This window comes from Oncorhynchus kisutch, linkage group LG8 (assembly GCF_002021735.2).
Source record: "Oncorhynchus kisutch isolate 150728-3 linkage group LG8, Okis_V2, whole genome shotgun sequence".
NCBI classification, from domain to species: domain Eukaryota; kingdom Metazoa; phylum Chordata; class Actinopteri; order Salmoniformes; family Salmonidae; genus Oncorhynchus; species Oncorhynchus kisutch.
Window position 1 is genome coordinate 18,574,787 of NC_034181.2, and position 21,622 is coordinate 18,596,408.

The 21,622-nt window shown below is 40.8% G+C and overlaps 1 protein-coding gene and 1 long non-coding RNA gene across 2 annotated transcripts; one reads left to right on the forward strand and one right to left on the reverse strand.

Annotated features, from left to right (window-relative positions):
- Positions 1 to 3,527: 3,527 nt before the first annotated feature.
- Positions 3,528 to 17,191, reverse strand: LOC109895148 (testosterone 17-beta-dehydrogenase 3-like). The gene is made up of 11 exons (XM_020488808.2): positions 16,943 to 17,191; positions 9,331 to 9,377; positions 6,329 to 6,404; positions 6,092 to 6,199; positions 5,564 to 5,631; positions 5,372 to 5,416; positions 5,064 to 5,098; positions 4,802 to 4,883; positions 4,554 to 4,619; positions 3,857 to 4,006; positions 3,528 to 3,751 (listed from the first exon to the last, which is right to left on the reverse strand). The coding sequence occupies exons 1-11, from the start codon at positions 17,091 to 17,093 to the stop codon at positions 3,656 to 3,658; spliced, it is 924 nt and encodes a 307-aa protein (XP_020344397.1). The 5' UTR covers positions 17,094 to 17,191; the 3' UTR covers positions 3,528 to 3,655.
- Positions 17,192 to 17,655: 464 nt separating this feature from the next.
- On the forward strand, positions 17,656 to 21,388 carry LOC116374815 (uncharacterized). The gene is made up of 2 exons (XR_004210748.1): positions 17,656 to 17,857; positions 20,768 to 21,388. It is a non-coding gene; the product is annotated as an uncharacterized LOC116374815 (long non-coding RNA).
- The last annotated feature ends 234 nt before the right edge of the window (positions 21,389 to 21,622 follow it).

Consider the following 21,622-nt stretch of genomic DNA (forward strand, 5'->3'; position numbering starts at 1 on the left):
GACAGACAGACTGGCTGTCTGTCTCGCACCCTGGATGAGACTACACTGATACGAGTTACAGACACACTGTGTGTGTGTGTGTGTGTGTGTGTGGAGATATGGCTCCAGTCTCACGTCTTCACTCTGTTCTTCAATGACATTTATGAGGAGTGTTCTTTTCAACCAGGTCACACGTGATACAAATCAGTATTCCACGTAGGGACTTTCTCTGAGGATGTTGGGCGATGATGTGTAAACCTGCCACTAGGGGTGGCAGGTGAGCGCTGTTACCTTCAACTAGGTTTCAGTTTTGAAATCGAATTGTATTTGTCACATGCACGAAATACAACAGATGTAGACCTTACAGTGAATGCTAACCTGTGCCCCCGCACATTGACTCTGTACCGGTACCTCCTGTATATAGCCTCGCTACAGTTATTTTAATGCTGCTCTTTTAATTATTTGTAAATGATTTACTTATTTTTTTACTTCACTTTTTTCTTAAACAATCTCAGTTGCTCTCCACACTTTCTTCACCCACCTAGATAAGAGGAATAGCTATGTGAGAACTCTGTTCATTGACTACAGCTCAGAGTTCAACACCATTGTCCCCTCTAAGTTTGTCACCAAGCTTAGGATTCTGGGTCTGAACACCTCCCTTGCAACTGGATCCTGTACTTCCTAACTGGCTGACCCCATGTGGTGAAGGTAGGCAACATCCCCTCTGCCACGCTGACCCTCAACACAGGGGCCCCACAGGGTTGTGTGCTTAGTCCCCTCCTGTACTCCCTGTTCACCCATGGCTGTGTTGCCACGCACTAGTCCAACACCATCAAGTTTGCTGACGACACGACAGTGGTAGGCCTGATCAAAGGCGACGATGAGTCAGCCTACAGGGAGGACGTCATTGACCTGTCAGTGTGGTGCCAGAACAACAATCTCTCCCTTAAAGTCAGTAAGACCAAGGAGCTGAACATGGACTACAGGAAACAGGGGGAATGAGCACACCCCCATCCATATCAACAGGGCTGCAGTAGAGCAGGTCGAGAGCTTCAATTTCCTCGGTGTCCAAATCACTAGACTTTAAATGGTCCAAACACACGCACACAGCCGTGAAGAAGGCGTGACAGCGGCTCTTCCCCCTCAGGAGGAAAGTTTGGCCCTCAAACCCTCAAAGTTCTACAGTTGTACCATAGAGAGCATTTTGACTGGCTGCATCACTGCCTGGTATGGCAATAGCACTGCCCTCGATCGCATGGCACTACAGAGGGAGACAGTCCAGTACATCACTGGGGCCGAGGTCCCTGCTATCCAAGACATCTATATCAGGCGGTGTAGTAGGAAGACCTGTAAAATCTGCTATCAAAATGGCTATGCGGACTATCTGAGTTCTACTTGTAACTTTATCGACTTTTATTGTCTCTGTGCACACTCACAGCCAACCCCCCCCCCCCCCCTACACACACACACGCCATCATTTCTCTCATTCCTCATCATTTGAATATCTCTGGTACTTGTAATGTTTTTGTAATGTTGTATTTAGATATTCATGCATTTGATTCATCCACTGTCTTGATGATGGATGGTCATTTGATTTCCAGTTTGTAAGATTTTTTTTTTCTCCAAATGATTGTTGAGAGAAATATGGTCGAACCCATTGGGTATCTCATTACACCCTCATATGCCATATCTTGAAATATGCACATACTGTAGAACCTATATTGTAAAACTTCTGACAGCCAACTTTCTGGACTGGTCATAACTTTTTGACTTTATAGCACTGCCAGTCCTTAACAATTACAAGCATACCCATAACATGATGCAACCACCACTACACTTGAAAATATGGTGAGTGGTACTCAGTAATGTGTTGTATTGGATTTGCCACAAACATAACACTTTGTATTCAGGAAAGAAAGTTCACTGCCACATTTCTTGCAGTATTTAGTGCCTTGTTGCAAACAGGATGCATGTTTTTGAATATTTTTTATTCTGTACAGGCTTCCTTATTTTCACTCTGTCAGTATTGTGGAGTAACTGCAATGTTGTTGGTCCATCCTCAATCACAGCCATTAAACTCTAACTGTTTTAAAGTCTCCAGTGGCCTCATGGTGAAATCCCTGAGTGGTTTCCTTCCTCTCCGTCAACTGAGTTACAAAGGATGCCTGTATCTTTGCAGTGACTGGGTGTAAGGGGCTAGGCATCCCGCTAGCGGGACAACTTCCGGTGACACTGGAGGGCGCGCAATTCAAATTAATAATCATAAAAATCATGGATATTAAACCTATCTGTTGAAAGGTTAAATTCTTGTTACTCTAACTGCACTGTCTGATTTACAGTAGCTGTTACAGTGAAAACATGCCATGTGTATGTGGACGGTGCCCCACAGGTTTCATAAATTCACAAATAGCGATTTACATATTCACTTACTTTCTGAAAATCTTCCTCTGATTTGTCATCCAAAGGGTCCCAGCTATAACATGTAGTGTCTTGTTTTGTTAGATAAAATCCTTCTTTATATCCCAAAAAGTCAGTTTAGTTGGCGCCATTAATTTGAGTAATCCACTCGTTCAACATGCAGAGAAAGGAATCTGAAAATCAGTCAAAAGTCAAAAGTTTCTATTTACCCCTTAGATACCCTAAAATGTAATCAAATTACAATATTTCTTACGGAAAGAAGTATGTTCAATAGGAAACCGATTTTATCAGGTGCGTCCTGTCTTCATGACACACAAACACGAATTTCAAAGACTGTGTCCCTGTACATAAATTTATATTTCTTCTTCATTTTTGAAGTTACAAGCCTGAAACCTTGAACATATACTACTGACACCATGTGGAAGCCATGGGATTGCATCCAGGGAGCTTATTTTCAAAATGCCTCGTACTTGCCATTCTAAGAGGATGGTCTCTCAAAACAAGACATTTCTGGTTGGTTTTTCTTTGGATTTTCTCCTACCATATATGTTGTGTTATATTCTCCTAAATTATTTTTACATTTCTACAAACGTCAGTGTTTTCTTTCAAATAGTACCAATTATATGCATATCCTTTCTTCAGGGCCTGAGCAACAGACAGTTTACTTTGGGCACGTCATTCAGACAGGAAGTGGAGAAAAAGGGGCCTAGCCCTAAGAAGTTTTAATTTGAAGTGACAAAGTGTAATTAATAACCACAGCATGCTCAAAGGATATTCAATATCTGCTTTTTTATTTTTACCCATCGACCATAGGTGCCCTTCTTTGCGAGGCATTGGAAAGCCTCCCTGGTCTTTGTGGTTGAATCTGTGTTTTGAAATTCACTGCTCAACTGAACCTTACAGACAATTGTATGTGTGGGGTACAGAGATGCGGTAGTTATTCAAAAATCATGTTAAACACTATTATTGAGCACAGAGTGAGTCCATGCAACTTATGTGACTTGTTAAGGACATTTTTACTCCTGAACTTATTTAGGCTTGCCATAACAAAGGGGTTGAATACCTATTGACTCAAGAAATGCCAGCATTCAATTTGTATTCATTTGTAAAAATGTCTAAAACATTATGGGCCATTTACACAATCTCAATTTAATCAATTTCGGGCCGTAACACAACAAAATGTGGAAAAAGTCAAGGGGTGTGAATACCTTCTGAAAGCACAGTATATGATGACAAAATAGTGTATGTGATCTATCACCTATTTCCCCAGTCTTTTCTTCACATATTCCAGTAGACTGTCCTGCATGCTCTCACTATGGAGGATCTGCTTGGGAACAGTCTTTACCATCCAACCCTGTAGGAGGGAGAGAGGCAAGTGGCATGGTTTCAGTGATGGCTCTGACTATACACTGTAAATACTTCTCCTTTCCAAATCTGTACATGTTCTCATGTGTTTTACCAGTACTGTGTGACAAATGCTGCCGTAGGTCTTGTCCCCGGCTAGGAGGTACTCCAGGGACGACCTGACAAAGTCCTCTGCTGTCAGGGTCACCATGTTGGGCTTCTGGTAGCCTGTCATGGGGGTGGACACGCCAAATGGAGCCACTGCCTGTGACACAGAGATACAGGAAAGATAAATAGAGTAAATCAGACAAATAGAGCAGACGAAGTCAGAGCTCAGTTCCATTTCAAATCAGTCAAGTGTGGAAGTGAATTCAACTTCCAATTGAAAAGTGGCATTTATTTCCCTTGAGTACTTTTTTAAATGATTGATTAAGCTAGAATTTCAATTCACCAGCTAAACTGACTGAATTTATATAGAATTCACCCCAGCTCTGATAGCAGATATTTGGGGCGGCAGGGTAGCCTAGTGGTTAGAGCGTTGGACTAGTAACTGGAAGGTTGCAAGTTCAAACCCCTGAGCTGACAAGGTACAAATCTGTCGTTCTGCCCCTGAACAGGCAGTTAACCCATTGTTCCTAGGCCGTCATTGAAAATAAGAATTTGTTCTTAACTGACTTGCCTAGTAAAAAAAAGGTAAAAAATAAAAATAGATCCCCAGTACACAGTCAGTGCACATACGGATCATTTGAGCACCCTTTCGTATGAATGTAAAATAGATCCATGCACACTGATGCTTAGATGTATCACTGCACCTGTATCATGACTCCTTTAGCTTTATATTCAGCCTGCAGACCTTGAGAGAACCTCTCCACAAACACCTGGACAAAGACCGACACATAGAAACATTGAAATCACTATCACTAACAAAATCACTATCACTAACAATTATTTGTTACACTAATTCCAGAATAATTTTTCAACAACTTACTGATCATCCTGTACTTAAATTAAGCTAAGAGAAGTGATTTCAAAGTGAAAGACAGAGCAGATCTGTACTAGCCTTTGATGCGCAGTACATGGTGTATATGGGGGAAGGAACACTGGCCACACCAGAGGAGATGTTCACGATCATCCCCTTCCCTCTGTAAGGGCATAAGAGAATATACATCCAAATACATGGCTCTGGTCAGGACTACTCAAGCTCTACTCCTAACGTTCATCAACATATGTTCATCAAGCAATCAACAGTAAACTGGACTTTTGATTAATTGACAGTGTGAAGTCTCAATATTATATTGAGGAAAACCTCTCTCCAAAAACACCTCATCTCCATCCCTGGCAGGACTATTTGGCACATCTGTGGGATAAAGTATAAGACAAGTCCGTTAAAAACAAGAAGACACCTAAAGCGATACCCATAGACTTCCACTCATTGCGCTAACGCTACTTATCATTGGCCCGCGAAACAACCTATAACTTCCCTCATACAGGCCACAGAGACATAAAAATGGTATCCAAGAGTTCATCTGACTCTGGGGAAGTAGATAAAGGGCGTCATTGCCAACATCCTGAGGTATACCTTTTTAAGCATAAACACCTGATGCAATTCAATAGCAGTAAGTCTACCCACCTTGACCAAGGCTTTCACATTGCAGTTGATCACTTTAGTAATTTTCTGGAAGGAAAAAAAAAATACAATAGTGAAGTGTGTTTCCCTTTCCTTTTCTTCTGTCTCCCACCAGGTAACATCAATGTAGGTGAGAGGACATGTGAGGTACGAGGACAGGCTAATAGATAACCAATAGTGTCTGACTCCTCTCACCTGTTCCAGGTATTTAGTCTGCAGGAACTTGCAGGGAATATGACTGGGTAGAATCCCCACGTTATTCACTGTGTGGATTGGATAAAATGTTAACTTTCATTGACATTAGGTAGACCATTTTTGGAGATCATTATTTCTCCTTGTCTTATTTATAATACTATACTTAAGCAATAAGTCCCAAGGAGGTGTGGTATATGGCCAATGTACCAAGGCTTAGGGCTGTTCTGAACGCACAACGTAACACGGAATACCTGGATACAGACGTTAGCTGTGGTATGTTGGCCATATACCACAAACCCTTATTGTGCCTTATTGCTATTAAAAACTGGTTACCAACGTAATTAGAACCTTCAAAATATAGATATTTGTGGTCATAGCCGTGGAATATAGTCTGATATACCATGACTTTCAGCCAATCATCATTCAGAGCTCAAACCACCCAGTTTATAAACTCATTTTGAACATTTCCAATAAATACGACTGAATGACACGACATACTGCACTTACAAAAATCTGAAAACCACGTACCTAATACACCAATATTTAAGCCTTTCAGCTTCTCCTTAATGCACTCGTACATGTCATCCTCAGTGAAGTCGGCTACGATCACTTTTACTTTCTGACCCGTGGTTTCTTCTGTGAAAGAGCAATGTCACGGAATGAAGATCAATAGATACATCATTGATCCCATTGACCTAACATCTAAACAGTCCCCACTGACAATGTTGCTCATCCCAGAAGAAGAAGGATGTTAGTTCCTCCCACCTATCTCCAGTGCCACCCGATCCAGTTTGTCCTTGGTTCTGCTCAGGATCACCACGTTCAGCCCACGTCCTGCCAGCTGCACAAGTGGGATGGAACCACAGGAGTTAGTGATAAATAGACAGGTGGGATTGAACCACAGGAGTTAGTGATGGACAGACAGGTAGTGTTGACCCACAGGAGTTAGTGATGGACAGACAGGTAGGGTTGAACCACAGGAGTTAGTGATGGACAGACAGGTAGTGTTGAACCACAGGAATTAGTGATGGACAGACAGGTAGTGTTGAACCACAGGAGTTAGTGATGGACAGACCGGTAGAATTGAACCACAGGAGTTAGTGATGGACAGACAGGTAGGGTTGAACCACAGGAGTTAGTGATGGACAGACAGGTAGTGTTGAACCACAGGAGTTAGTGATGGACAGACCGGTAGAATTGAACCACAGGAGTTAGTGATGGACAGACAGGTAGTGTTGAACCACAGGATTTAGTGATGGACAGACAGGTAGGGTTGAACCACAGGAGTTAGTGATGGACAGACAGGTAGGGTTGAACCACAGGAGTTAGTGATGGACAGACAGGTAGGGTTGAACCACAGGAGTTAGTGATGGACAGACAGGTAGGGTTGAACCACAGGAGTTAGTGATGGACAGACAGGTAGGGTTGAACCACAGGAGTTAGTGATGAACAGACAGGTAGGGTTGAACCACAGGAGTTAGTGATGGACAGACAGGTAGAGTTGAACCACAGGAGTTAGTGATGGACAGACAGGTAGGGTTGAACCACAGGAGTTAGTGATGGACAGACAGGTAGGGTTGAACCACAGGAGTTAGTGATGGACAGACAGGTAGGGTTGAACCACAGGAGTTAGTGATGGACAGACAGGTAGGGTTGAACCACAGGAGTTAGTGATGGACAGACAGGTAGGGTTGAACCATAGGAGTTAGTGATGGACAGACAGGTAGGGTTGAACCACAGGAGTTAGTGATGGACAGACAGGTAGTGTTGAACCACAGGAGTTAGTGATGGACAGACAGGTAGGGTTGAACCACAGGAGTTAGTGATGGACAGACAGGTAGGGTTGAACCACAGGAGTTAGTGATGGACAGACAGGTAGGGTTGAACCACAGGAGTTAGTGATGAACAGACAGGTAGTGTTGAACCACAGGAGTTAGTGATGGACAGACAGGTAGGGTTGAACCACAGGAGTTAGTGATGGACAGACAGGTAGGGTTGAACCACAGGAGTTAGTGATGGACAGACAGGTAGGGTTGAACCACAGGAGTTAGTGATGGACAGACAGGTAGGGTTGAACCACAGGAGTTAGTGATGAACAGACAGGTAGGGTTGAACCACAGGAGTTAGTGATGGACAGACAGGTAGGGTTGAACCACAGGAGTTAGTGATGGACAGACAGGTAGGGTTGAACCACAGGAGTTAGTGATGGACAGACAGGTAGGGTTGAACCACAGGAGTTTTTTTAAAGTATTTATTTATTTCACCTGTATTTAACCAGGTAGGCAACTTGAGAACAAGTTCTCATTTACAATTGCGACCTGGCCAGATAAAGCAAAGCAGTTCGACACATACAACGACACAGAGTTACACATGGAGTAAAACAAACAGTAGAAACAATAGAAACAAGTCTATATACAATGTGAGCAAATGAGGTGAGATAAGGGAGGCAAAAAAAAGGCCATGGTGGCAAAGTAAATACAATGTAGCAAGTAAAACACTGGAATGGTAGATTTGCAGTGGAAGAATGCGCAAAGAAGAAATAAAATAATGGGGTGCAAAATAAATAAAATAAAATAAATACAGTAGGGAAAGAGGTAGTTGTTTGGGCTAAATTATAGATAGGCTATGTACAGGTGCAGTAATCTGTGAGCTGCTCTGACAGCTGGTGCTTAAAGCTAGTGAGGGAGATAAGTGTTTCCAGTTTCAGAGATTTTTGTAGTTCGTTACAGTCATTGGCAGCAGAGAACTGGAAGGAGAGGCGGCCAAAGGAAGAATTGGTTTTGGGGGTGACCAGAGAGATATACCTGCTGGAGCGCGTGCTACAGGTGGGTGATGCTATGGTGACCAGTGAGCTGAGATAAGGGGGGACTTTACCTAGCAGGGTCTTGTAGATGGCCTGGAGCCAGTGGGTTTGGCGACGAGTATGAAGCGAGGGCCAGCCAACGAGAGCGCACAGGTCGCAATGGTGGGTAGTATATGGGGCTTTGGTGACAAAACGGATGGCACTGTGATAGACTGCATCCAATTTGTTGAGTAGGGTATTGGAGGCTATTTTGTAAATGACATCGCCGAAGTCGAGGATTGGTAGGATGGTCAGTTTTACAAGGGTATGTTTGGCAGCATGAGTGAAGGATGCTTTGTACGAAATAGGAAGCCAATTCTAGATTTAACTTTGGATTGGAGATGTTTGATGTGGGTCTGGAAGGGGAGTTTACAGTCTAACCAGACACCTAGGTATTTGTAGTTGTCCACGTATTCTAAGTCAGAGCCGTCCAGAGTAGTGATGTTGGACAGGCGGGCACGTGCAGGCAGCGATCGGTTGAAGAGCATGCATTTAGTTTTACTTGTATTTAAGAGCAATTGGAGGCCATGGAAGGAGAGTTGTATGGCATTGAAGCTTGCCTGGAGGGTTGTTAACACAGTGTCCAAAGAAGGGCCAGAAGTATACAGAATGGTGTCGTCTGCGTAGAGGTGGATCAGAGACTCACCAGCAGCAAGAGCGACATCATTGATGTATACAGAGAAGAGAGTCGGTCCAAGAATTGAACCCTGTGGCACCCCCATAGAGAATGCCAGAGGTCCGGACAACAGACCCTCCGATTTGACACACTGAACAATCATTTGAGAAACCAAGAGTCAAGTGATGGACAGACAGGGTTGAACCACAGGAGTTAGTGATGGACAGACAGGTAGCATTAAACCGTAGGAAATAGTGATGGACAGGTGGGATGTCACAGGGATATTCAGAAACAACAATGGGAACTTACTTCAAAGGCATATGCCCTCCCTATTCCATCTGACCCACCAGTGACCACTGCAACAGAGGAAGGTGGGATAGGATGTCACTGGAAATCTCTTTCCACATAGCTGATAGAAGTAACCAGGCAGTAACATTTCCCACCACTACAGGCTTCATTCACCACAGCATGGGTGTACTGCTCCACTTAGAACTTCCCTTTCCTCTTCCCTCTCCTCTCCTGCAGACAATAAAAATAGGAATTTTCTTCTGTGTTTGTTTGCATGTGCTATCTTGTCCTGACACAGTGTACTCATATACATACAGCGTGTTCCTCAGTTCTGATAAAAGGACCGCAAGGACAGAGAACCAACAGGAGATCAGTCTCTGTGTGTTTAATTTGACCTTTGTCCTGATGAGTCTGATTTCTGTTCACGCACACACATGCAGTATGTACTCATTCTTGAACTGTCTGTGTGTTTTATACACTGACATTATACAATGGGTGGGTCTAATCCTGAATGCTGATTGGTTAAAACTGCATTCCAGCTGGAGTCTATTCCACAAGTTACCACCGGCTAAATCTACAATGTTAAATGCCTATTTACTCTGTTACATCTGACTGCACAATCCACTGTCTCATCAGCCCAGCCAGGCACCTTATAAACTTGATCTCCACTATAAAAAACATCTAGACATTATCTCACATTTCTTTTAGACTAACATTTAGTTTTCAACAGCGGAGATTTGTACAAACCTTGCTTTCTGTCTCTCTGACACTTAATAAAACATTGTTTCAATATTTAAATTGGATCTCCAGCTGTCCCATAGTAATGAACGTGTCGGGGTCGGGACGAGACAAACAGGTGAACGTGTAGGGGTGAGGGGTCGGGACGAGAGAGAGACAGGCAGAGTTTCTCAGCCTGTCGAAATCATGAATCAGCTGGCATCATTTTTCTGGATATTTACAAAGAAATGTCAATTGAAAAAAGGTCAAACGAAGCAAAGTGTAGCTAGTTTGCAGTCTTTCCAGCTGCAGTTTGAGGTTATTGTGTTAGCTGTGTTGTTGGCTAGTTCCTCTGAACAACAGTGTCCTAATGAGAGAGCACAGGCGAAATCGTGCATCATTTGCTCATTGTTATGGATGTATCCAAAACAATGTCACTAGAAAACAGCTTAAACTATTATTCTGGCTGCACTGTTTGACGTGACTGTAAGTTAGTCATAGTTGGCTATCAAGCAAGCAAGGGATAAGAACATTGTCAGCCAGTATGGCAATGGAACATTTAGAATGAATGTCTGGTTTGCGTCCATGGATACAGAATTCAGGGTTAATTGTATTGGGCAACTAAGCAAAACACTACAATTTCAGATTTGGACTATTAATTGTTATACAGTGTCATGCTAGCAGTGTCATGCTAGCAAAAGAGATACATTACTTTCATAAATTGCATAATTATTTGGAGTGTTTTCAATATTGCTGCGGTATTTGCAGTCCGGTGTTTATTTCTCTGTGGTCCCAGTAACAAACTCATCCATACTTTCTGACCATGAGGCAGTGCCTGGCTTGAAGAGCGAACAAAAACAAAAAATGTTCGTATTCACCATGCCTCGGTAAACCAACAGGCCAGAAGAATATTGTTGTTTGTCTTTGACTAATGCAATTCACTAATTGTATATGCTTGGGAACACAAACACACACATACAGTGATAGTGAACATAAAAGTTCAGAACAACAACTCCAGCCTTCGAGAACCTTCGAATCAAACTCTACCACAGAAGCCCTGGTATGTTCCACTCTGAGGGGAAGGGAGGGGTGTTAAGGCTGCATTGTTTATTGACCTTAAAATAACAGCAGTATCTTAACAGAACTGAGTGGTCTTAGGACTGTCCAAGCTAGCCTGCGTGTCTTTCTCCCTCAGTAGCTAGCGGAAGTATATCCAGTCGCCTCTGAATGTACAATGTCCAGACTGTCTGTTTTCCTCCTCTTGTCTTCTCCTGCATTGCTTCAGGGCAGAGAGATGAAGCAAGAACAGACGCAAAGCACATCTTGACGCACCAAAAACTTCCCACAGAGGAAGAATTAGAAACAACACGGTATGGGACACTGAAGGCTACACAAACACACACAACACAAAGACACACACTGAAGGCTACACAAGCACACACACACAGACAAATACTGAAGGCTACACAAACAGACAAATACCGAAGGCAACACAAACACACACATACACACAGACACAGACTGAAGGCTACACAAACACACACATACTCACACACTCTAACCAAACATGTCACGAACACTCAAAAACGCTTGATAGTGAAAAGAAACAGAGAAAGAGAAACAAACATATGTTCATTTGATTTCAAATGAGCTTGAGAGACTCCTCCAGGTTAAGGGGAAGGAAGAGGATAATACGCTCCAGAACATACTGTTCTAATTGCTTTTTCCCCCCTGTGCTGGATTGGAATGGAATAGAAGCAGAGCTTGGGAAAAGGGAGGTGGTCAGGCTGCGTATTGTTACTCCTTTATGTGGAAAGAGAACACCACAGTTTATAGCACTGTGGGAGGCAGAACACACTCAGAGGAGAAGAGGACCCAGTAACACCAGTTGACTGCTCCCTCAGGACCACAGGACTAGTTGTGTGTGTCCCTGTGTGTTTCAGTTGGTGTGTGGGCGTGTATGTATTTTGATTGCGTAGCACTCAATGTCCCATACCGTGTGGTATAATATTAGGTCAGGATGTGATCTTTTAGGAAACTCACTCAGAGACTTTCTGACTATATAAGTCTGACTATATAAACTGCCTTCAGAAAGTATTCACATCCTTTCCACATTTTGTTGTGTTACAGCCTGATTTTTGATGGATTAAATTTAGATCACTGGTTTACACACAATAGCCTTGATGTCAAAGTGAAATTATGTTTTCAAAATCCATCCAAAATGAAAAACTGAAATGTCTTGAATCAATAAGTATACAACCATTTTGTTATGGCTTAAATAAATGCTTAAATAAATTCAGTAGTAAAAATTTGCTTAACAAGTCACATAATACGTTTCGTTGACTCACTCTGTGTGCAAAAGTGTTTAACATGATTTGGTGTTTAACATCATTTTAAAAATGATCTCAACTACAGCTGAAGTTGGAAGTTTACATACACCTTAGCCAAATACATTTAAACTCAGATTTTCACAATTCCTGACATTTAATCCTAGAAAAATTCCCTGTTTTAGGTCAGTTAGGATCACCACTTTATTTTAAGAATGTGAAATGTCAGAATAATAGTAGAGAGCATTATTTCTTTCAGCTTTTATTTCTTTCATCACATTCCCAGTTGGTCAGAAGTTTACATACACTCAATTAGTATTTGGTAGTATTTCCTTTAAATTGTTTAACTTGGGCCAAACGCTTTGGGTAGCCTCCCACAAGCTTCCCACAATAAGTTGGGTGAAATTTGGCCCATTCCTCCTGACAGAGCTGGTGTAACTGAGTCAGGTTTGTAGGCCTCCTTGTTCGCCCCCGATTTTCAGTTCTTCTATAGGATGAGATCAGGGCTTTGTGATGGCCACTCCAATACATTGACTTTGTTGTCCTTAAGCCATTTTGCCACAACTTTGGAAGTATGCTTGGGGTCATTGTCCATTTGGAAGACCCATTTGCGACCAAGCTTCCTGAGTGATGTCTTGAGATGTTGCTTCATAATATCCACATCATTTTCCTCCCTCATGAAGCCATCTATTTTGTGAAGTGCACCAGACCCTCCTGCAGCAAAGCACCCCCACAACATGATACTGTCACCCCCGTGCTTCATGGTTGGGATGGTGTTCGTTGGCTTTCAAGCCTCCGACTTTCTCATTTTACTGTGGATATAGATACTTTTGTACCTGTTTCCTCCAGCATCTTCACAAGGTCCTTTGGAGCGAAACGTGTAAATCAATCCCAGAACAACAGCAAAGTACGTTCATCTCTAGGAGACAGAACGAGTCTCCTTCCTGAGTGGTATGACGGCTGCGTGGTCCCATGGTGTTTATACTTGCGTACTATTGTTTGTACAGATGAACATGGTACCTTCAGGTATTTGGAAATTGTTCCCAAGGATGAACCAGACTTGTGGAGGTCTACAAAAAAAATTCTGAGGTCTTGGCTGATTTCTTTGGATTTTCCCATGATGTCAAGCAAATAGGCACTGAGTATGAATGTAGGCCTTGAGATACATCCACAGGTACACCTCCAATTGACTCAAATGATGTCAACTAGCCTATCAGAAGCTTCGAAAGCCATGACATAATTTTCTGGAATTTTCCAAGCTGTTTAAAGGGACAGTCAACTTAGTGTATGTAAACTTCTGACCCACTGGAATTGTGATACAGTGAGTTATATGAAAAATAATCTGTCTGTAAACAATTGTTGGAAGAATGACTTGTGTCATGGACAAAGTAGATGTCCTAACTAACTTGCCAAAACTATAGTTTGTTAAAGAAATGTATGGAGTGGTTAAAAAAATTGTTTTAATGACTCCAACCTATGTGTATGTAAATGTCTGACTTCAACTGTGTCAGATATGGGCAGAACGCTTAAATTATTGTTAATTTAACTTCACTGTCCAATTTACAGTAGCTATTACAGTGAATGATTACCATGCTATTGTTTGAGGAGAGTGCACAATTATTCCACAATACAAACCTAATTGACAGAGTGAAAAGAAGGAAGCCTGTACAGAATATACATATTTAAAAATATGCACTAAAGTAATACTGCAAAACATGTGGCAAAGAAATTAACTTTAAAATGAAGTGTTATGTTTGGGGAAAATCCAACACAACACATCACTAAGTACCACTGTTCGCTTGAAATATATGGTAAGACTTGAAAATGGCTGTCTAGCAATGATCAACAACCAACCTGACAGAGCATGAAGAATCTAAAAAATAATAACGTTAAATATTGTACAATCCAGGTGTGCAAAACTCTTAGAGATTTACTCAGAAAAACTTACAGCTGTAATTTCTGCCAAATGTTATTCTAACATGTACTGACTCACAGGGTTGAACATCAAGATAGTGTTTTATTTTTCATATTTATTTTTACAAATGTTAGAATTTTTCTTCCACTTTGACATTACAGAGTAGTTTGTGTAGATTGTACAATTCAATTAAATCAATTTTAATCCCACTTTGTAACATAACAAAATGTTGAAAAAGTGAAAGGGTGTGAAAACATTCTGAAGGCACGTAAGTCTAAAAAAATGGAAAAGTGGTAAGTGAATATGTATTCCCCCCTTTGCTATGAAACCCCTACATAAGATCGAGTGCAACCAACCAGAAGTCACATAATTAGTTAGATTGCACACAGGTGGACTTTATTTAAGTATCACAGGATCACAGGATCTGGCAGATGACCTCAGTATATATATATATATATATATATATATATATATATATATATATATATATATATACCTGTTCTGAAAGGCCCCAGAGTCTGCAACGCCACTAAGCAAGGGGCACCACCAAACAATTGACATAATGAAGACCAAGGAGCTCTCCAAACAGGTCAAGGATGTTGTGGAGAAGTACAGATCAGGGTTGGGTTATAAAAAAATATATCCAAAATTTTTAACATCCCACGGAGCACCATTAAATACATTATTTAAAAAATGAAAGAATATGGCACCATAACAAACCTGCCAAGAGAGGGCCGCCCAACACAACTCACGGACCAGGCAAAGAGAGGCAACAAAGAGACCAAAGATAACCCTGAAGGAGATGCAAAGCCCCACAGCGGAGATTGGTGTTTCTGTCCATAGGACCACTTTAAGCCGTACACTCCACAGAGCTGGGCTCTACGGAAGAGTGGCAAGAAAAAAGCAATTGCTTAAAGAGAAAAAAAAGCCAAAAGGCATGTGGGAGACTCCCCCAAACATATGTAAGAAGGTATTCTGGTCAGATGAGACTAAAATTTATATTTTTGGCCATCAACGAAAACTCTATGTCTGGTGCAAAACCAACCCCTCTCATCACCACGAGAACACCATCCCCACAGTGAAGCATGGTGGTGGCAGGATCATGCTGCCATCGGCATCTCAATCCAATTGAGAATCTGTGGTAAGATTGCTGTACACCAGCGGATTCCATTCAACTTGAAGGAGCTGGAGCAGTTTTGCCTTGAAGAATGGGCAAAAATCCTAGCGGCTAGATGTGCCAAGCTTAAGGAGACATACCCCAAGAGACTTGCAGCTGTAATTGCTGCAAAACATGGTTCTACAAAGTATTGACTTTGGGGGGATGAATAGTTATGCACACTCAAGTTTTGTTTTTTGGTGTTATTTCTTGTTTGTTTCACAATAAAAAGTATTTTGCATCTTCAAAGTGGTAGGCATGTTGTGTAAATCAAATTCTACAAACCCCCCAAAAATCTGTTTTAATTCCAGTTTGTAAGGCAACAAAATAGGAAAAATTCCAAGGGGGTGAAGACTTTCGCAAGTCACTTTTCATGGACTATCAATGATGTCAGCCAGTCCAATAATATTACCAGATGACCGTGTCAGATAACATGTCACCCCAGCAGATAATACAATGTGTCAACATGACATCAATGTGACATTAAAATGGCATTGATAGCTGTGTCATGACATTGACAGTTATGGCACGACATTGATAGTTATGGCATGACATTGATAGTTGTGTTTAAAACAACTTTAATTCACTCACCTAAACTCCCCTCTATTCTTTAAAGGGACAATCAGCAGTAGAAACAATAACAAAGTGTAATCCCCACCCCTGTTTCAGTAAAAAGCTGATGGAACAAATCAAAATCAAATCAAATCAAATTGTATTAGTCACATGCGCCAAATAAAACAGTGAAGAAACCTTACACCTTACAGCTGAAGAAATGTCACCACTCTCAAATTCATAGACTGAGCTATGGATGCAAGGACTGACCATCTATGATATCAACATTTGAGTTTTAACCATGTTTTGAGGCTATATAGTGTTTGTTTACATTTACTTTGTTTACAAACGTTGGATTATAAAAAGTGTATATTTTAGGTTCTGATGGGGTTTGACCGTTGAACTAAACTCATGAGGCATTTAGAAGTTGTATTCTTCAAGAATCAATGGGTGCATATTATTAATTATTAATATAAGCCCAAAATTGATACAGCAACTGCTGATTGCCCCTTTAAAATCTCCTAACTGAACCACTGGGCTGTGAATGACCTTACAGAGTGTTCCCCAGGCACCCAGACATTTAAAGCTCTGGGGAAAAAATGAATGGGTTTAATCTGGGTCCAGATGGAACTCGTTGTCCTTCAGTATAATTTGCACAGTGAGATCACACTGTGATCACAAGTTGCCACACTTCTTTACATCCAGTGCAATACCTTAGAGCCAGCTTGTCAGAGGTTTGATGCCACAAGGTGTTACAGGGAAAGGCATTCAAGTATAACATTTTCATATAAATGTTTAACCACTTCATGAGACATTAATTACAGATGATTCTTCCCAATTACTTACTTATAAAATAACTTATTTTTGCCTCCAATGGCAATATTCAGTGAACACACACACACACAGTCCCCACAAGTATAGTTAAACATGTCAACACACACGCTTAAACACACACTCAGAGCTCACCTGCCCACTCTCCCATAGATGTAAAGAAGGACTCTGGCTGCGGGAACCAAACTCTGGGATGAAACATCTTAGCAAAGTGGACCATTTTCACTCCATAAAAGACCATAACTGCAGTGCCAAGAGAGACAAAAAACACCTCCATGAAATCCATAGCACACAGACTAGCCCTTTAGAACTGCCTGTCTGCCTGCCACAACAAACTCTGACTCAGTCTGCTTTGACCACACTACAGCTCCTCAGCCAGAAACACTGGGGAATGACCGGGGAATAGCCAGTCCATAGCCCCCCTCCATAGCCCCCCCCCCCCACACACACACACAGAGAAGGATACATAAACAAAACACACAAACACACACACACACACACACACACACACACACACACACACACACACACAGAAGGCCACACAAAAACAGACACCAAATGAAATCCAATCAGGCCAAGCTACAGCTTCCATTTCAGTTAAGGACAAAATGGAGAGCTTGTCAGATGTAGCCTCTACTTCTCTGTATCAAATTCAGAATGATTAGTGACTTAATTTAGAAATGCTCTCATGCAGGGCGGCAGGGTAGCCCAGTGGTTAGAGAGTTGGACTAGTAACCGGAAGGTTGCAAGTTCAAACACCCGAGCTGACAAGGTACAAATCTGTCGTTCTGCCCCTGAACAGGCAGTTAACCCACTGTTCCTAGGCCGTCATTGAAAATAAGAATTTTTTCTTAACTGACTTGCCTTGTTAAATAAAGGTCAAATAAAATAAAGAAAACAGCTAAATCAAGATGACTTACTTTTCTAGTGTTTGAAAATACATACAGGCTTTCTTCAGAACAAGGAGATCGTTCAAGACTGACGCCGAAATTGGACATGTGTCCAAGTCCTGAAGACGTCGGGAAATATCTTCAAAACCAGTCACTAGAGGTGAGAGGGAGCTCTATTGCCATAAAGTAAGCTTGGGTTTTGCTAAGGTGTTGTGCACAGGGCTGCTGAATGGCTGTAATTACATGAAATGGAACGATTCAAAGCAGCAGGATGTTTTGGCGATTAAACCAATGTACTCATTATAGTTTACAGTAAACACATATGTTGGATCAATGATTGTGTGGTGAAAGATGTCTACAAACAAAATGGATGCACAATGAAAGGTTTTGAATGTAAAACTGTCTGCGTTACAAGTGTTAACAGTTTGGAGTTCTGTACTAAGAGTTTTGAAAATTCACCACATAGTTGTGAAAATAGTACCATAGCGATTAAAATAAACAGTATAGTGTAGTGTACAAGGCAATGCTGAAATACCTGGGTTGTATATAACAATATATTTAATTCATTATCTGAATTTCATTGATACACTGTAAGCTGATGAATTTCAAGCAGAGAAGACAGGCAATACTGTATCAGTTGACAAGTCACATAGAAAAGGTGATCTTGTACACTGTTGCATGGGGCATAAAAGGAAGACACCACCTTGCTAAGTTTTTACAGTAGTCAACTGCTTTACAATACCCCTACTTCTGATTGTGTCTTATGTATGTACTGTATAAGGACAATTCAACTGTAAGGCTGACATATTTCCCAACTTGCTCACAACCTGCCAATGGACACTTATTTTTTAAGTGTCAAATACTGAATTGAAAATGATATTTACCACCTACTATTCTTTCCATTCAGCACTTTAAAAAGAACAGATTTGAAATGTGTATCTTTCATTTTTTGCTATTGTATTAAATGGTAGTTAAAATTACTAAATGGTGAGCCTATCATTATCTGGTGTATTGGTGACTAAACAAAATGTGGTCTTGATATTTCACGAAAAACTTTGATTTTACATGAATGACTCAGGGGTGAAAGATGTGTGCACAATTCATAGTTCTAAACATAAGATAGGGGCATTACAAGTGTTATCACCTTAGAGTTGTTTTACTTTAATACTGTACATCTGAAAAATGTGCCAATGTGATTGAAACAAAACTGTTAGGGAAATGTGCAATACGTCTGGAAAGAAGAAACAAAAAGTATTTTATGTACTCAAATGTACTACTATGATGATGACTTGTGATTTTACTTCACAGTAAGTTTTATACAAATCTGATATTGACAAGATCAGAGATGTACTGTATGCAACAAATCAAATGAAAGTGTATTGGTCACGTACACAGATGAGCAGATGTTACAGCAGGTGCAGTGAAATGCTATTGTTTGTAGCTCCTACAGTGCAGTTATACAATATCAATACAATACCAATATGCAAATAATACAGAAAGTCCAAAACAGAAAGAAGTATATCCCCATGAAGTGTACCACCCTCCTTCAGGCCATGGATGAAGCATGCAATGATTTCAATCCAGACCAAAAGGTAAATAACTCTGGAATGTTTTACTGCAGCAGGCTGTCAATTCTGGTTAATTCTGGAAACATTGCTGTATTTCGAATGGTACTGTAATTCACCCCACAGAATAGTGTACCATACAGTATCTTTGGAGTGCCAAAATCCTTTTGACCACTAGTGGGTGCATTGCATTGTTGTTTCTGGCACATTAACATATTTTGAGGTGTAAACATTTGTTTTTATTTAAAAAATATTCCTTCTTTATTATCACCCCTCCCCTAATTGGAGTAAAGTAATGGACAACAGTACTTAGGCTTTTACATACAGAATACATTTTATGGTCATGGTATATTTGACATTAGTTATATTTTTTTGTTTAGCTACCCTCAACCCCTCTCACCTATCTCTGAAAACCATCCAGTTTTGATTTCTAATTGCCAATTAATTTTCAACTGTGCCGTGATGTTTCACCAAAGTTCTGAACCTTTCTATTCTCATAGTTTCTAAGATTGTAAATTAATGATAAACATTTTTGCTGAGTATTATTATATCATTGATCGTTTGACTTTGACTTTTCAAATCAACCAGCTAAACATTGTTTCTTTACTTTTTAAAACGTGATTACATTGTGAAATATGTCTTCAATGATCACATCTCTGATCACACAATGTTAATGTTCAGTCAATGTTAATGGGTAGTGCAAATGTATTGCCTAATGTGAAAACAGTGTAATGTACAGTAATTTACAGTACTGCAGCATAATACATTGAAATAACTATTTTAAAACATGGATCTTAAATGTTTTGCTGTTGGATTAACTGGTTTTTCAAAATGACTCAAATGTTGTTTTTTGGTGATTAAACCAACAGATTTACATTATATATATGATGATATATGATTAATTTATATGATGATTATATTTCACAGTAAACATATTTTGGATCCATGGTTGTGTGGTGAAAGATCTCTACAAACAAAATGAATGCACAATGAAAGGTTTTGAATGTAAAACTGGCTTCGTTACAAGTGTTGCCAGTTTGGAGTTATGAAAATTCATGACATACTTGTGAGAAAAAAAACTAACATCTGGGAATAATCTATTCTGAGTAAAAGATATGCAAACACAACACACCCAACATTCTCACACAGATTACGTCACGACAGCCGATTCTCAAATATTTTGATATTTTATTGTGAACCTATTTAATCATGGGATAATGGTCAATAGTGGCATTTTGTCACCCTCTACTGGACCACACACTTCATCAAAAGGCACAGAGATTACAACAGCAGAGTATATGGTATGTACTTTCACCTCACCTTCGAGCAGTGTGGGAACTGGGGCATGACGTGCACATGAAAGCTTACCCCTTTACCACAACTACCATGTCTGATTGATTTTTAAAGGCCATTCCAACAAAAAGGTTTAGTAAAGTACCATATAATTGTAAGAGGGTAATGTTTTGTCATTGTGTCAAACCAGTATTTTTCACTTCTTCCTCTAGGTGTGGGCAGAGGAGTGTGTTCCGTCTTCGCTTCCTACATGCTCCACAACTCCCTGGCCTATAGGGCCGACTGGTCATGCCTGTTCCTGGATGAGCCTCCCCCTGGAGACCACAGAGCAAGACAGTTCCATACAGGAAGACACCTAAGGATTCAGTATGAATCTCCCACTGCCAACTTCAATAAGATGACGCAGGACATCGTGTTTACGTACCTGAGAGCTTATTCCCACCACCTGCTAACTCTGTTCTCTGTGGCATGCCCACTTCCCTGTCCCAACCCTTCTAAGATCACATGCTGCATGTGTGGCACTGTGACTGGACCCACAGGTCACTTGCACTGTGAAAGCCCAGGAGGGAGAGGAACAACAGGAGAGGGAGATGGTTGCCAGGCAGGAGCACCAGCAAAGTAGAAGTTGAGACTTGTTTAGTCTCATTGGTCAAACCCATGAAATCATGAGGCAGACAGAAGAATGCAAATATTTCACCTGTGAGGAACGTACCTGCATCGCCTATTTGAATGTTCAAACAAAACAACCAGCACCAGTTTCAATTATCATTTTTTCATTATAAATATCAAATCTTGAAGATAGAGCACTTACAGTAAAAAGCAAAAACTGTGATGCAAAACAGTCAGTGACAGAGCTATATGTTGAACACTTTACTGCTGATGTATAATTTTTGGGGAGCATATCAACAGTGGACTAATGAACATTATACAATGTTTTCAGTGAACTATCCCTAAATTATGCTTGCTTCCCTGACAAGTGCATCATGGACTTGTTACAACTGTGCTGAGAAATGTTCCAGGAAAAGCACTTCCAAGTATATATTACTGAACAAAAAATGTCAAAGATT

Bases quoted from the DNA above. Each gene is read 5' to 3' on its own strand.
- LOC109895148 (XM_020488808.2), bottom strand. From the start codon at position 17,093: ATGGATTTCATGGAGGTGTTTTTTGTCTCTCTTGGCACTGCAGTTATG. The intron at 5,417-5,563 runs GTGAGAGGAGTC...TTTTCCTTCCAG, and splicing joins AGACTAAATACCTGGAACAG to AAAATTACTAAAGTGATCAA. The intron at 4,007-4,553 runs GTGCAGTGATAC...TCTGTGTCACAG, and splicing joins CTAAAGGAGTCATGATACAG to GCAGTGGCTCCATTTGGCGT.